Source organism: Vicia villosa, linkage group LG6 (genome assembly GCF_029867415.1).
Source record: "Vicia villosa cultivar HV-30 ecotype Madison, WI linkage group LG6, Vvil1.0, whole genome shotgun sequence".
Lineage (NCBI taxonomy): Eukaryota > Viridiplantae > Streptophyta > Magnoliopsida > Fabales > Fabaceae > Vicia > Vicia villosa.
Genome location: NC_081185.1, coordinates 110,100,571 through 110,117,671, shown reverse-complemented (window position 1 = coordinate 110,117,671; position 17,101 = coordinate 110,100,571). Strand labels below are relative to the sequence as shown.

At 31.7% G+C, this 17,101-nt stretch overlaps 2 protein-coding genes across 2 annotated transcripts; one reads left to right on the top strand and one right to left on the bottom strand.

Moving 5' to 3' along the window:
- Positions 1-3,447: 3,447 nt before the first annotated feature.
- Positions 3,448-5,742, bottom strand: LOC131612079 (uncharacterized). The gene is made up of 3 exons (XM_058883893.1): positions 5,423-5,742; positions 4,122-4,268; positions 3,448-3,923 (listed from the first exon to the last, which is right to left on the bottom strand). Exons 1-3 carry the CDS (start codon positions 5,690-5,692, stop codon positions 3,780-3,782), a joined length of 561 nt encoding a protein of 186 aa, XP_058739876.1. The 5' UTR covers positions 5,693-5,742; the 3' UTR covers positions 3,448-3,779.
- A 9,759-nt stretch (positions 5,743-15,501) lies between these two features.
- Positions 15,502-16,542, top strand: LOC131612078 (F-box/LRR-repeat protein At3g48880-like). The gene is made up of 2 exons (XM_058883892.1): positions 15,502-15,851; positions 16,068-16,542. The coding sequence occupies exons 1-2, from the start codon at positions 15,502-15,504 to the stop codon at positions 16,540-16,542; spliced, it is 825 nt and encodes a 274-aa protein (XP_058739875.1).
- The last annotated feature ends 559 nt before the right edge of the window (positions 16,543-17,101 follow it).

The window sequence follows — 17,101 nt, the reverse complement described above, 5'->3', positions numbered from 1 at the left end:
GTTAAATGTGATAGTCAAAGTGCTATACACCTGTCAAAGAACTCAACATATCATGAGTGAACCAAACACATTGATGTAAGGTTATATTTCTTCAGAGGAGTAATCGAGTGTGGAGAAGTACAAGTGCTTAAGATTTTGACAGATCATAATGTTGTTGGTATGATTACCAAGACCTTTCCGAGTTGCAAGTTTTTCCACTGTATGCAGTTGATAAAGCTGCAAGATGAAAGCTAGTTTATTCTTTGATGTTATAGAGTTTGTTCCAAGGTGGAGATTTGTGAGAATTGGATTGAACTCTATTGGGTTGAAGAGTAGCTTCTGGTTCGACAGGATTTATGCATGTTGTCGAAGTATGTTCGCATGCTGGTGTCGAAGACCTACATACTGTAGTCGAAGTGTGTTCTAGTATGTGGGGGTCAAAATGCTAGGGTTGTTAGTATTTTGAATTGGGTTTGGTTGTTATGTCCAATTGTTTAAGTTAGCTTGTACCCTAAGTTAGCTTGTAATGGGTATTTATGAAAAAACCCATTAGTTTAGTATGTTAGATTTTTATAAATAGCATACTATTCTCTCATTATTGCATACCACAAATCCTAATTTAGGGTGAGAGGGTTATTTGTTATTCTTGTAACACTTGTAATCTTGTTTCAAGGAGAAAGTAAAGAATGACAGTTATAACCAATCCTTGACGTTCTTCTTGCTTCCCACTGTGTTCCCTATTATACTATATTCTTGCCATCGTTTTCACAACATAAATTATCAACATTAAGAAAAAAAATTAAATTGTATCAACAACATAACTCAACAAAAACAACAACATAACTCAACAAAAATATCAACATTAACAAAAAATAATTAATTGTATCAACAAAAACAACAACATAACTCAACAAAAACAACAACATAACTAACAAAAACCACAACAATAACTTTAAATTTTTAATGATCTCGATAAAAACAACAATTTAAAACCTATAATCCCATCTTAACAACAAGAAAAATAACAAAACCTAAAGGTCAAAGTAATCTTGAACAACAACAATAGAATAACTCATAAAATGAATGGCGGAAAATATTTCAAGTACGCACCTTTTCTTAAAAAGTTTAGTGGAAAATGAAGAAAAAGAAATGAGTTTCGTGTTTTGTCTTGCAAGGATTCGTGACATCTTTCCTTGATCCATACTAGTTGGAGAAGTTACGTTGGAGTTTTGTGAGATTGGGATAAGGCGAGAGAATTTAGGGTTTCACTTTATAGCGCAATCTGTTTTGAAGTGAATTAAGTTAGCTTCTATAGGTTAAAAGTTTCACCATGGTTGATAAAAGGAACTGTGGTGAAATGTCCCTGTTATTTAATCACAATTGTTAAAAGGGACCGTGATGGATTTCTATCTTGACGTCTTGGTTCTTGATAGAAGTAATTGAGAAACATGGAGTGGTTTAATGAAATCGCTTTTTGAAGCTTAAGAAATACTTGAAATGGTGCATAATGACTACAGATCTGGGAGCAGAACCTTCATATGCACAAAGGTCCACATTCCAATATATTTCAGAAGAAATATTGCAAAAAAAAAATTATACATTAAACAAAATGTGATGATCATTTTAAAAAGATCTCGAAGGTGAAAAGATCAAAAGAGGCATGAGATATCCTAGAGAAATAACATGATGGTGGAGGAAAGGTGATGCAAATGAAGCTTTAATCTTTGAGGAGGAAGTATGACCTGATATAAATGGAAGAAGATCAAAAGATAAGTGATTACTTCTATAAATTGATTGCGGTGGTGAATCAAATGAAGACATATGGTGAGGTTATTTAACAATGTTATATGGTATATCCAAATAAAAAGCACAATACAAAATAAACAATGAATTCACATCATTAATATTTTCTATAAAAAAAATCCATAAATATTTGTCAATTTACAATAATCTAAAATATATCTAAAATCCAAATTATTTTTAATATCAAGATAAACAAGAAATAATATTTTCATATTATGATACATATAATATGAGATAAATCATTTTAAATTTAATAAATTTTTGCACAAACTAAAATACAATTTAAACATGTCTTTGATATTTTTAACATTTTAATTACATCATTTTATGTAACCAATACATGCACCATAAATTCAATTCATAATTTTTTCTTTTATTAAATCATTTCTTCCACAAATAAGTGCATTATTCTTTTTGTGTTTAACACAAATAAATATTACATTCAACATATTTTACGAAGATTTAAAACATCATCTAACATATATTAATTTAAAATAGTTATGTATTTTTCACCATGGTTATGAATAAACATATATGTATGTTTATCTCTCCATTAAAGTTCCAACCACAAATTAATCATAAAAAAATCATAAATCAAAATTTCATAATTTAAAAAATTATATAAATTAATTGTGTACTTTTCATTATAGTAAGTTGTTATCATCTTCTTTAAAGTTACATACTTTAATATTGATTATAAATAAAATAGTGATTAAAATTGAAAATTGACCATGTTAGATATTGTGTTAGGGGGTCTGCGCAAAACAAGAACAAGAAGATCATGAAAATGGTGTGATGAGTTGCACAAAATAAATTCCAAAATGTGTTTGCACTAAACGTTATGTTTGATTTGCGTCCACCAATTTAGACAAATTGGATACAAATGGGCGAACCGGTGAATCCCTTCACGATATTTTAGAATCCTTAACATGAATTGTACATTCACATTAAACATATTTATCAATTATATTTTACAGAATAAAGTTTTTAATTTATTCTTGTGCACTAGAAAAATTAAAGAATGACTTAGATATGATTTTTAAATCTAAAATATGTTATTTTCGCGTCCTTTGTATGCCTAACAAATATCTCTATTTATAGAAAAATTTGTATTAGTCGACAATAAGAAACAATGTTTCGTTGTTTTAAGACGGTGATTCAAGAATATTAATATATTTATAACGGTGTGAAATGTCGCTTCAATCGATTGGTTGAGGCGCCTATTCACCAATTTTGACTTCTTTTATGTGATTTCCAAAAACTCCCTTTAGAGCATCTCCAATGGTGTAACCCATTTTTGGGTTCTTTATGGGTCCCACTAGCCACATCATCTTAAAATAATTTTTATAATTTTTATTTTAATTGTATAATTCTAAAAAGTTATTATTGGGCCCACAACTTTATCTCATAAACTAATTTGATTGGGTACCACAATTTTTTCATAGTTGCATTGCAATGCAATGGTACTATGATGTGGCATGTCTAGGTGGAGAACTCAAAAGAAAATACCACCATTGAAGATGCTCTTAATATACTTCTATTTCTACTTCACCATGAAACCTCCCCACCCTAACAACTCAAAATTATGGCCATTTTTTCTATTTCACAAAATCATGGTAACCAAAGAATTGTGACCAATTGCTCCCAAGATAACCTCACCAAAACTCAAGAAAACCAAATAGTGATATGACAGCCCTCTTATCATAGTCTATTGTACACAATGAGCCTGCACACTACACCACCAAACACATACAACAAAAACATCTCCATCCTGCTCATGAAAACACTGTCTAGTCTAGATTAAGTGAACCAAGAGTATTTTTTTATTTATTTCTGCTTTATATGGTGTCAAAAGTGATTACTTCACCACCTTAATTTCTCCAAAACTCTTGAACTTGGTGTATCATAAACTTCATTCCCAATTTTGAGACTAAATATTGAAGGATATGGCAATGCATTGCACATCATTCTATATAATCAGCAGAAGGATAATTGTTTCATAATTTTGCAATTGGGAAGTTGTAGAAGGTAGCATGAGCAACATAAATCAAATTCCCAGTCTTCTTCAGTTTAAACTCTAGTGCAACCATAGTCACATTTCTTCCACTTTTCACCACCGACGCGTCAGCTAAAACTTCTTCCTACAAACAAAGATAAATCCATTTGTTGAATAATTTATAACCATGAAGAGTTGTATTGTATGAGCTAATTATCAAAGTCAGACTGTGAGTCGTCGAATTAATATCAGACGGTTTAGATCGTGTGACTTTGTCAATTGTGTGATTTTTTGATATGACAGTAGAGAGAATTAAGGTTGATTATGCATAAACATGACTCACATTGGTTGGAGCCCCAGAGAGATATGACACGCTGATTTCGCCAAGAAAAAGATCTCTGTCTTCGGAAACAACAGTTCTAGCACACGCTATTGACAGCAACTCAACCAGAGAACCAACACACCCGCCATGTAGTGTTCCATAAGTATTCTGCAAGTCCAATCAACAAAGAACTCAACAACATTTTTTCATCTCAACAGTTTCAGGGCGATAGACAACAAAAACAACAGTTTCAGGGCGATGAAGCAAGTTCTTCCAAAAATGCCAAAAGCTACTACGGTGATTGAGCGCCCAAGAATTAAGATTGTAATGAAACTTTTTTCTCCCGGTACATCAACCACGACCAAGCAAGAATTTGAATTTGATCTAAAATCTGTGAAGACGATCACATCTTTCTGAACAAAAAGCTAACTAATACGCTCCTTCTAGATAAACCAGACACAAGCAAACCAGATAACCTGAAGACCTTTGTGTGTCTCCCTAGAACCGACAGAAGATTGTTAAAAAGAGATGTTTGATCGGCTGAGACCATAGTCATTTTATGTTTTAGGAGGTCTGTGTAGATTAGTCACGATTCAACCTTCACAAAATGATCAGCCATATTTAACCATATTTTAGCAGATACAAATCTATTATAAGACCCTATTTAACCACAATTTAATCTTTACAAATTTAAGACCCTGTACTCTAATCCACCTTACACACTCTCAAAGACGGCCCTCAAACATAATAGGGAAACGGCATTAATGTTGACAAAGCAAATTGTTGGCAGCCTGTTTTGAAAAAAAAAAACACCAAACAAAAAGCATGTTACAAACACCAAACACCTTTGACAGCATATTTGTCACCATCGTTAAACCTCCAAACTCACCTATCTATGACACTGTCATGTAACACAAAGTTATCCAATAAAGAACAACAATATTTGCTAAACACACCTCCCACTAATCAAGGACCACACCACACTATAAAATAAAGACATTCCTTTACCATTTCCACTATAAAGACGCGTTGACTTTTTTACATTAATATTTGGTATGGAGATTTGTATTGTAGAAAAACTGTTTAGGTAAGCAACTTAGTTTAATTAAGCACTTGAATAAGAAAAGTTTAAAAAAAAAAAAAACAGATTATTTTCATATAAAGTTATAAACTATTTATATACATAGGTTGTTCTTAAATCATAAACATGTTATGTAGGTTGTTCTTAAATCATAAACATGTTATGTAGGTTGTTCTTAAATCATAAACATGTTATGCATGATAAGAAAGAAGAAGAAGAAAAGAGGTGAAAAGGGTGTTACTGAGATTTGAGGTTTGACAGAAACAGTGCAAGAGATTCGTCCAGGCTGGATGAGATTGACCTTGATGAAATTTGCAAAGAAATGAGAATAGAAGTCACTGATATTGCTGCAACTCTGAGGAATGAGTTTGAACATGCCAGATCTTTGAAGAAAACTGAGGGTCAGAGAAGAAATGTGTTGATCGGAGATTGAGAGTTCAGTGTTTGCTTCCTTTTGACTAGCAGGGGAACCTTTCGCCGACATTGTTTTCTTTGGTCTGTTCATGATCATAGAGTATGTTCTATTTTTAGCATCTCCAATGATAAAACTTAGTTTGTGTGTGTCCCACTAACACAACTCATTTAATTGGTTTTTTCTGTTAAATTTTATTAAAAAAAAAAACATTAATTTTTGCATATATGATAATTTATCTTCTTCAACATTCATCTTTTTCAATTGTTCTCTTTAGTGTCAAAGAATTTAAGCAATGTTTTAATGTCAAACAACCAAAACTTTGGGATAGTTGGATCTGTAATTCGTAGAAACAAAAGGTGAGAGAGTTTTTTGTCAAGAGGAATGTGTTCTTCGTACTGAGAGTGATATGAACATTGTGAACTTTGACAAAAAGTTTTGGGATTATAGAAATTACATAAATCACATGAAAAAGAATTTTATTTTTTTTTAAGTGGTGAGGTGATAAAAGAAATTTGAAGATTGAAAGGCAAAAAAAAAGAAAAAATTCAAATTGATACACAAGACTATGGTTGAAAATGTCAATGGTAATTGAGATTTTGAATTTAGAGTTGAATTTTTTATTTTAAAAATGTATTTCAAATAGGATTAGTTTATTGGCTAGTTTGATTTAATGCCATGATCTTATTATTTTTTTATTTTAGTATTTGTCATGACAAACCTATGTATAAGATAAGTTTGTGTAGCGGATTTTGTTGATCTAAATTATTTGTGCTCAGTTATACTCTCCCTTTAATAAATAATTTGTGTTCAAGTAAAATACCAATAAAACACTGGTATAAAACCCCGATAAAAATCACTTGTATAAAACTCATAAAAAGAACACATGTAAAAAACACTAGCATTGAGACTAAAATGAAACATTTAATATATGTAAGGGTCTAAATTGAAACCCATAAGATAGTTAAGAGACTAATTTAAAACCTTTTTTAATAGTAAATGGATTAAAGTGTGACTATAAATAAAATTAAGGGACTAATTTGAAACTATCTTACAACCTCTTTCATCAAACAGACCAAAATTTCATATTAGAGTTTCATATTAGAGTTTCATATCAGAATTTTAGAATATTTGAAAATGTGTTACCACTTCTATCATCTATCATACCAAAATTTCAAATCAAAATGCCATTAAACCAGATTATCTTTATTAAACAAGAATTTCATATCATAGTTATGACAATAAATCAGATTTGTTACACCAAAATTGCATTACTATAAACATAAGGTGTCATTAACAGACACTACAAAATACACCAAATGGCATTACATAAGGTGTTCAAAGAGTCTACTACAAATAGTACTTGAAACAGAAATGATGAAAATAGTTAAGGTTGGCTCAAAATAGGTTTTTCCACTATCACTACTGCAAAAAATACATCTTACTTCGGCCGTGACATGGATTGTACCTCGGTTACACAGGCAAGGTAATGAAGGGCAACATGAATACTTGCAATTTTACCCCCTAGTTTCTAAATAACCGACAGGATAGTTGAAATGGTCCTAGGTTCGATTTCTAGGTAATCTTTTTAGAATTTTTAAATTGCAAAACCACATATCCCCTCAATTAAGAAATATAACCGATGCGTAAAACAAGATTAAGTTTATTATATCTAATATGGATTGCTTGTATCATTTAGCCCTAGCTGAACATATAACTTTTTAAATTGGTTTACAAAATAATTATATGAAGAATTATATTTGAAGAACAAATTACACTAATTAATATTTTTCTTCAACTTTATTTCATATTTGTTCATTCAACAAGTGTGGAAGAAAGTTAAACGAAAATTAGAAGTGTTTGAGAGATTTTAACAAATGAAGAACGTGAAATGAATGACGAGTTGCAGAATGCTTGAAAAATATTGATTAGTATAATATGTTTTTCTAATACAACATAATTTTTATATTAATATTTTCAAAAGCAATTTAATAGATTATATGTTCAAAAAGGAGTTAGTGAAACAAACAATTGACATTAGATATAATAAACTCAACTCCATTTTCTGTCACTATAATATCCTCTTAACATGTTCATAGGAACAAGATGAGAGTTGCACAAAGAATCACAAAAAATGTAATCATAGTCTCAAACTTAAACTCAATAACAAAAACTAGACCATAAACATATAGATTTCAAAATTATGGTAAGTATAACAACCAAACAACAACAACAACAATAACATCAACAACTGACGTTTCTTCAAGAATGATGTGATTAGTCTTTTTGACGTGCCAAGCAAATTTCTGATGATTCTTTAGATAACATTCCTGAATCAATAAGTATTTCTAATCTGCACACTCAAGAAACCGTTAGACTCAAAATTGTTTACATATAAAATATATGTGTTGTTATCATCAAAACTTAGAGATAGAGTGCAAAACCAAATCTTGTTATAACATAAACAACAACTCGAAAAAATATCTCAACAAAAATACAACAACATCAACAATAAGCCTATAACATCAATCTCAATAGGTCTATAATGTATTTATCTTAACAAAAACAACAACATATAACATCAATCTTAGTTTAAAAAACAATAAAAACAAGATTAAACCCCTAAGATTTCGAGTCTCAACAACAACAACCAACAACAAACAACAACCAACAGCAACAACAAAAATAACAACAACAAAAAACAACTTTAATGTAACATGAATAATGATGTTAGACATACCGGATCTGTGAAGAAGAAGAAGAAGAAGAAAGCAAGAGTCCTAAACACATATCATCTTCGTATTTCCTTTCTTTTTCAAGAGTTGGGGGATGATATGTGTTTAGGGTTCTCATTGTCTAGAGCTCTTCGTTAGGGTTCTTTGGGTGTTTTTTAGTATATATTTTTTAGATAGGTGAAACAAAACGCTACAAGCTAAGCTATATATATATATACACACACACACCTCGGTTGGTGAAAAGTGGCTAATTTTTGGATTAAAAACATAATTTGAAGTTGTTGGGATTCGTAGTCTGTACCATGAATTAGTTTACCCCTCGGTTTTCTAGTAAACCAGATGTGTAAACTAGTTAAAAGCATAAATTAGAGAACCTGAATTACTTTACCTCTCGGTTTTCAAACAAAACCGAAGGAATAGTTTGTTCAATTTAAAACGAAAAATAAAAACATGGTGGGTTGAGGTATTATACCTCGGTGTTTTGTTACGTGAGGTGAAAATGTTGTCATTAAATCTAATATTTGTATTAGTGTTTTTAAAATCTCTTTTTCTTCTTTGGAAAAGGATGACTTTGGGGTGCATAGTCACTTGGTGCTGCTTGATTTAGGGATATTGGTGCTGCCTGAATTAAAGGTATAGAGTCACTCTGCGTTGCATGAGTTATTTCTTGTGTAAGTAGCATTGGCGGTTTTCATATAGTCTTGTTGTGACATCTATATGGCACTACTACATTTGATTCCAAATTTTTCTCTCTTCAGTTGTGACTCATCTTTCACCATTTCTCCAACCTCTATGTTCCTTTTAATTTTGGGTCTACTAGGTTGTCTTTTTATGGGTGGTTGTTGGATATCAATAAACTCTTTTTTTGTCCATAAAGTTTCCTCATTGATTAGATAAAGCACTGGTGCATAGCAATCCTCATAGCGTTCCTTTTTATAACAATCAATCACAAAATCATCAATTTCTAAGTGTTGATCCTTCATGCATGAAATTGCATGACAGCATGGCAGCCATGTCATCATCCCAGTGTTTTAAAAACCGGACCGGCCGGTCGGACCGGTCGAACCGAGAACCGGCCAGGTAACCGGTCTGGTTCAATAGTTGGATCGGATATGCCATCAAATCGGTGGGAACCGGTGAAAACCGAAAAAACCGAAAAAACTGGTGGTTTAATTGCTTTTTTTTTTAAAAAAATTTAAATTTTTTTTTAAACTTTTTTTTAACATTTCTTTTAAACTTTTTTTTAATGTATTTAGTAGTGTATTACTTAAATAGCATTCTCACATAATTTTTTTCGTTAGTGACAAATTAAAAACTTTATTGTCTATTTGTTATCTTTGCTAATAAATTTTCTTAAATAGCATAAACATATTGAATTTTATTTGATTTTCTTTTTAGGAAGATCCTATTTTGAATTAAATTTAATATACATTGGAGTTATTTTGTTATAAACTATTCAATTAGATTATGTTGTAATTATACTTTGTTTAGATTATGTTGTAATTAGACTTTGTTTGCAATTAGACTTTGTAATTTTTTACTATTTTGTTATGTGTGATACCTTTGTTTAAAATTTGAATTTAAGTTATGAAATTGTGAATTTATGATATGATATTTTTAAAAAACTTAAAAGGTAGTTATATTTTTTTAGAGACTGAATCATCCGGTTCGACCGGTTTTATACCTATATAATGACAGGTCTATTCAACCGAGTTATCCGGTTTAATCCGATTTAATCCGGTTTGGTCGTGCGGTTCGACCAGTGACCCAGTGGTTCGACCGATAAACCAGTGACCCAGTACCCTCACCGGTTCGATGACCGGTCCGGTTTTTAAAACACTGCATCATCCTTCTTCTGTAAGAACATTCATTTCTTGACATATTAGCATTGTATTGTTCTCCATTGTATGATATATGCCTAACCTCATAGTCACATCCACCTGCATGCTTGTAATACATGTTGAAATCACAAATTACCTTACAATCCAATTGTGAAAGATTACATAACTTACACAGCTTTATAATTCAATAATATTTTTCCTGGTTACAATCAATTCCCTCATGTTCTTGCTGGTTGGATTCAAGTCCCCAATCCACTCCCTGGTTCAACTCAGTGGTCCCATCAACAATAAAATTTTCTTCAGCAACTTTTATTATAGTGGTCCCTCCTTCAATAAAGTGTTATAATGTTTTAATGATTCCATCTAACTTGTCTTTTTATGAATTATTTAGTTCATCCAATATGTCTTTTACCTCATTATTCACTTTATCCAATTTAATGGTTCTTTTTTCAAATATGTCCTTTTGCACATCATCCCCTACCTCACAACTGTCATTTCTTCAATACAACACATTCTTCATGTGAAAGTATTGGCTCTTCAAATATATTAGCTTTTTGTTAGAACAAGATTGAGAATCTATGTTCAGAATCTGGTTTTGATGATAACAAGTATATATTTTGTGAGTAACAATTTTATTACTAATGATTTCTTTGAGTGTGCATATATTATGCTATAAAACCTTATATGACAGCATCAAAAGTTCTGAACAAAGAGCAAGAATTCAATAAGACAAGCTTCAAGGATTTAAACAGAAATATCAATATACATGAATATCCGTTACAACAAGAAAATCACATGAATAGAAGATCAGAAGTTCTGATAGAGTAACGCAGTGACATACAAAAAGCTACAACAACAAAGGCACACGTGGACAAGAAAAGAAAATACAATTTCAGCCTACAAAGTGCAAAAGTTCAAAATCAAAAGAAAAAGTCGTTAAAAACATAATCATTAGCCAAACAACTACAACACTTCAATGGAACAACTCCTGAGGTTGATCGAAGAAGCTACCCACATGCAGTTTATTGGAGAAAACAAAAGTAAAAAGCAACACGCAAGCATTTAATGTGCTCTCCAAAGATCAAGATAACGAATACAATCTAAAGAGTACAAATAGGAGAAAGATTCATCATGGAAAGTGTGGTTCGAAAAGATGTAGTGCTCAAAACTGCAAAAATCACTAAGTGGTTAAAGCTTAAACAAAAGTAATCTGAAACACCTTCTTTTTAGAAACTGTCAAACAGTGTTCTTAATCTGCTTGAAAAGAAGAATAGAAGATCAAAACAAGAAGCAAATCTGAATAAGAACTGTTGTTCTTAATCTGCTTGAAAAGAAGAATAGAAGATCAAAACAAGAAGCAACTCCGAATAAGAACTGTTGTTCTTAATCTGCTTGAAAAGAAGAATAGAAGAATCATAACAAAAAGCAACTCCGAATAGATACTATGTTCATAATCTGCCTTTAAAGAAGGATTAAAGATGAAGATCAACTTGAAGAAGCTCTCAACAAGTGAAGCTAATGTTCCTACTCTGCTTACTCCTACGAAGAAAGGATCTCATCAGAAGATGCAGACAAGAAGACTCTAACGATTATTCACTTAAAAGTGATTACTTGTTATTGCATCATATAGTTTGTACTTAGAATATCTGCTTATTAAGAAGCACTGTATTGAAACTAATTTAATTTTGTGATAATGCCTTGAGCGACCAAGTAAAGGTCAGAAGCTTGAGAAGACAATGATGGTGGTCATTGTGGAAATTCTCTCAGAGACCAAGTGAAGGTCCCAGGAGTCAGTGGAGGTTATATCTGTGGATCAGATCACTAAACAGTCCATTGCAGTTAGTCACGAGCAGTTGGCTTGTGCAGACTTACTAGATTGATGAACGTTATATCTCGCTGAGATCACTGAATGATTAAGTCATCTAGGGTTTAGTCACTCGCGAGTCGCTTGTGCAGGGTTAGTCACATCAGTTGGTTGTGCAGGTTGTTAGTCACGACGGTTGATCGTGCAGGTGTAATCAAGTTTGGTTATAGTGGATTAAGTCCTCTCTTGAGAGGCAAAATGTAGAATTAATCAAAATGAATGTCATGTGAAACTTATCTAATCCAAAGCTTTCTCATATTATATTGCTGGATTGACACGAAAGACGGATCAAAATGTTGTATTTGCCAGAGAGGTGGTGAAATCGGAGTCACCACTGATAAAAGTGTTTTCAGACCCACAAATTCCATCGTGCCATCAGCGAATTTGTGGCACTTGCCAAATGACTCAATCACGCCGGAAAGTATTTCTTCCCGCCATCGGTACTGCCCAACTCTTTTTTGCCACAGAGATATCCGAGAGTAATAAATTAATGGCAGGTGCTGGCGGTAGATCCATCACTCTTGAGGAAACCGAGTCTTAGAAACGGCGATTTCATGCACCGCTTAAAACGATCGCAAGAATAGGAAAGTAATCAGTGAGGATGTTTTCCATACTATAATGGGTATTAATTTGTTTGTGTGGAGTAACCTATTGTCATCCCCTCTCTATGGTGTCACCGGTATATTGTAATTGAGGGCCAAGGTCAGTTTTGCCGAGGCCCACAGTAGACGTCAAATATTCCGACAAAATATATTTGGTATATCTCTTAGAAGTGAATTCGGTGAGATCGCAACTGTTTAGGGTACTGTCCTCTTCGTTGTAGGCCTCTGAAGAAGATATTAAATGGATTGGGAAATTCGGGTGGCACGATTAGGGAATATGTGCACTTAAGAAGAATGACTTGCTTATCGTTCAAGTGGGAGCCCCAATTCATAGTGAAATCATTGGTCTAATGACCATTAAGTAGCTTCGTAATGCTTGCAACCGTCCATAAGTTCTTGTAACGTCTTCATTAACCATGCGTAACTGATTCCATTAATGGCTTGTAATGTCTTATGACTATTGATTCCTCTATTTCCGAGCTGGTCATGATAGCTTCGGACTATCATTCAGACTTTCGGCCTCTAGATGCTTTAGCAGCAGCTCGACTGCTACTACTTTTTAGTATTGCTCGACACATTCGATCTGGGCATCCGACCTAGAGAATTATGGAATATGTAGATGTTGTAAAGAATTTATACACTTAGATTCAATGGAATGCACAAAAATAGCAAATGCAACGTTTGCTTCTAAATTAGGGATTTCCTAGGAATTGAAAAATTGTGTGAAATTGTTGTTATAAAGAGAAGACGATGACTCATCTGCATATTTTAAAAAAATAATGTGTTGGAATTGAAAAAGAACACATCATCTTTTTTATAACCGAGTTTAAGTTTTTGGTTAAAGTTGTAAATATTTTGTTCTAGACTGGGCCGACGCTTGGCCCAAATACAACGAGAGGACCAATTTCGCGCAATCCAAGATAAAGGCCTAATTTATCTCCTCGTCACCAGTGTTAACCTGCCCGTACGTCAGGCACGTGCCACTCTGAGATTCGGCCTGGCTGGCCCTCGACTTCCCCGGACAGGATTACATGCCGAGCAGGACTACAGGCAGATAGTCGGTCAGATGCTCCCTACGAGCACCTCCGCCTGCACCTTCTGTCCGAGGACCCTCCTCCTCGTAAGGTTCCTTCCCTTTCAACCTTTCGAATAATACGGAGTTCAATAGCGAGATTTTGGCTCAGCGTTGGGGGCTATAATACCCTCTTTCATTAGAGATTCAGGTAACTTCGCTCATTCTCACTCTTACCATGGACTTGCACTCTGATTGCTCTCTCTTCTTACCTTGGTTGGAATACCTTGCAGGTACACCCCCCAGTTCAACAGGAGTCTAGTTCGTTGCAGGCCACGAAGATCCATCTGATGAGGTACGATCATATTTGATGACTAAAAAAACTATTGTAAGTCACATTACGGCTGCTTAGTTGATAGCTTTACAAGGACATCCGACTATAAAAACACAAGTTCGAATATGAAACATCTTACTTATTCACCTTTTTAAGTGGTAGAATTTCAGCCACTAGGCTACTAGTAAAAAAAGCTATTTAAAAAGAAGAAAAAAAATATCAAATATTAAGACTATGAGATGCATTTGCCTATTATAAATATAGTGAAAAAAGCAATATTTCTTTGAAATAAATCATTAAAAAATCATATATTTTTTAAATATATAGCCAACTAAATTAATTTTTATTTATATAAAAGTAACAATCAATTTATTCATTATAAAACACATAAAATATATTTTATGAAACTTAACATATAAGTATAGGTAATATAATTAACTTTAACATAAATTAACAATCATATTTTATTGTATCATAATGATCATTTATTACAATGATAAATTATAATAAAATATAATTGATGATATTTAAAAATTATTTGCATTTTTTAATATATATATATATATATATATATATATATATATATATATATATATATATATATATATATATATATATATATATGAGGAGGGATATATTTACTCCAAGAGTAAGTTATTATAACTTACTCCACATCTTGACCATTTATTCTTTTCAATCTAATGGTTAAAAATAATAAGTAATTAAATATGGAGAGAGAAAACTATTACTTATTATTTTTAACCATTGGATTGAAAAGAATTAATGGTCGAGATGTGAAGTAAATTATAATAACTTACTCCTGGAGTAAATATATGACATATCATATGAGAATAAAATTTTTAAATGAGAATTTAAGAATGAATATGAATTATTAGATTTTAAAATAAATGGTGGAGATTATGTGTGAATCTTTTTTTCTCTCTCCTCCATTATTAAAATAAATTATGTAGGAGAGATAAAAAAATATTCACATATAATCTCCACCATTTATTTTAAAATTTAATGGTTCAAATGCATTTTCACATACGCATATAAAAAAGACATTCTCATATGATATGCCATATATTTGTGTGTGTTGTTTATTCTTTTAGTTTGACTCAAAACTATCATTTAAGATATCAGCTTCTCTATATATACTTTTCAAAATTTTAATTTCATTCCAGTCTTTGATCAACACTATATGAGAGTGTCTGAACTCTTTCACTAAGATCAAAAAGATTAAAAATAAGAGGTATGTTCTAATTTTTTTTATACTCAATACATGCTTTGATTTTCTTTTATACTCCATTTTTCTACTTGTTTATTAGATTTTATCCTCGAGATTTTGAATGTCCAAAAAGAGAAGAAAAAAAATGAAACAAATTCTTGATAAAAACCAACATTCATGATATATCCAGCATTAGATTGCTTAATTTAATAAAAAGATTGTGTCCTTATAAAAATATGATACCATAAAAAAATTAAGATTACATAATAATTCATGCAGGAAACATTAAATTATGAATAATAATAAGTCGAATAACAACTACTCGAATGATCACTTGTTCTATGAGATCCTGGTCAGAATCTTCACAACTCTTCATGTTGCAGACCTTGCTAAAGTCTCCATGGTTTGCAAATCATGGAAACTAGCTAGTCGTGCTCCTGAACTTTGGAAAACACTTGATCTAAATAAACTAGGCATCAATGTGCCATTGAGACCATATGCTTGGTTTGGTGAATATTCAAGCAAGAAAATGACTCAAATCTTGAAGTATGCTTCAAGTTTGAGTGGGGAAAATATAAGTTGCTTAATATTTAATTATTACGTCTACTTGACAGATGTGCACTTAATCTCGATTGCAGAAAGGTAACATCTTAAACTTATCTTTGACTTACTACTTACTCCCTCTGATCCTTAATATAAGATGAAATTTACGTTTTAAGTTTATTACAGAATTAATATATTTGGACTATATGTAGTCCAAATACATTAATTCTTCAATGAGTCTAAAAATTAAACTTTTTCCTATATTAAATACGTATTTTGTATGGTATGTTAAAGTGTGTGCGCTTTAATGTGTAGGACTCCAAATCTCAAAAGGCTGGTGCTTCCAATAACAGGCAACATCTCAAAAATTGGAGTAGAAACCGCTATGAGGGCATGGGGAAGTATAGAGTCCATAACAATTACCGAAATGTTCAAAATTGTTAACTTTTTTGAGACAGTTGGAAAATATTGCAAGAACATTGTTAGGTTAAAGTTTATATGTTCCTTTGAACAAGATCAAGCTGAAGCTATAGTTAAATATGTTCCGAATCTAAGGACATTAAGTATTCAACATGTTATGGTAAGCATGACAGGTTTGTGTCATGTGTTGAATAGTTTGGAACATTTGGAAGAAGTAAACTTATGTCAGTGTCTCATTACAGATTTATTAGATGGTAGTTTTCGAGTATATTATATTCAAGATATACGAAAACGTGTCAATTTCTCGTGTGAGCTTATAGTATGCAAAGAATGTTCATGTCTTAAGTGCACTAATAGGTTGGAGGAATGATCGAAGAAGACTATCGTATGAAAATTTGAAAGATATTTGGCGTGAAGATGAGATAAGGTTACTTGTTCATTAAGTAATTAGATATACATGAAGATTGCTTGAGCTGTGTTGTTTTTAAAAATCAATGATATGGATTTTTGGAAGATTTTTAAACATTTTGTTCATTTTGAATTAGAACATGTTTGGAGACATTACATGACTTACATTTGTTAGTCATTAAGGTTATTGAGAAATAAAACCGTCTTTTAAAGTATTTAGCAAATTATAATTATGTTGTGTTTCATATGTTAAAATATAAACTGGTGATTACGTTATGTGCAGGCAGAGCTAGAAAAATTATAAAGTCTGGGAAAAAATTTAAAAATCACAAATTCACACATTTTATATAATATATGAATAGTCATTAATTAAAATAAAAGAAACGGCTCATTTTGTCAACAAAAATATAATTTAAAATAAAAGATATGAAACATAACTTTACAAAGCGGGTTAAATAAAATCACGAGTTAGGTAGTGAATAGAAAAAAATTAAAGTGAGCAATAGTTCTAAGTTTGTTAT

What these genes read in the sequence shown, in the direction of transcription:
- LOC131612079 (XM_058883893.1), bottom strand. Translation starts at nt 5,692, where the DNA reads ATGATCATGAACAGACCAAAGAAAACAATGTCGGCGAAAGGTTCCCCT. An exon ending in CTGTCAAACCTCAAATCTCA is followed by an intron (nt 4,269 to 5,422) that starts GTAACACCCTTT and finishes TTGGACTTGCAG; the next exon opens with AATACTTATGGAACACTACA. An exon ending in TCTCTGGGGCTCCAACCAAT is followed by an intron (nt 3,924 to 4,121) that starts GTGAGTCATGTT and finishes CTTTGTTTGTAG; the next exon opens with GAAGAAGTTTTAGCTGACGC.
- LOC131612078 (XM_058883892.1), top strand. Translation starts at nt 15,502, where the DNA reads ATGAATAATAATAAGTCGAATAACAACTACTCGAATGATCACTTGTTC. An exon ending in TTAATCTCGATTGCAGAAAG is followed by an intron (nt 15,852 to 16,067) that starts GTAACATCTTAA and finishes TTTAATGTGTAG; the next exon opens with GACTCCAAATCTCAAAAGGC.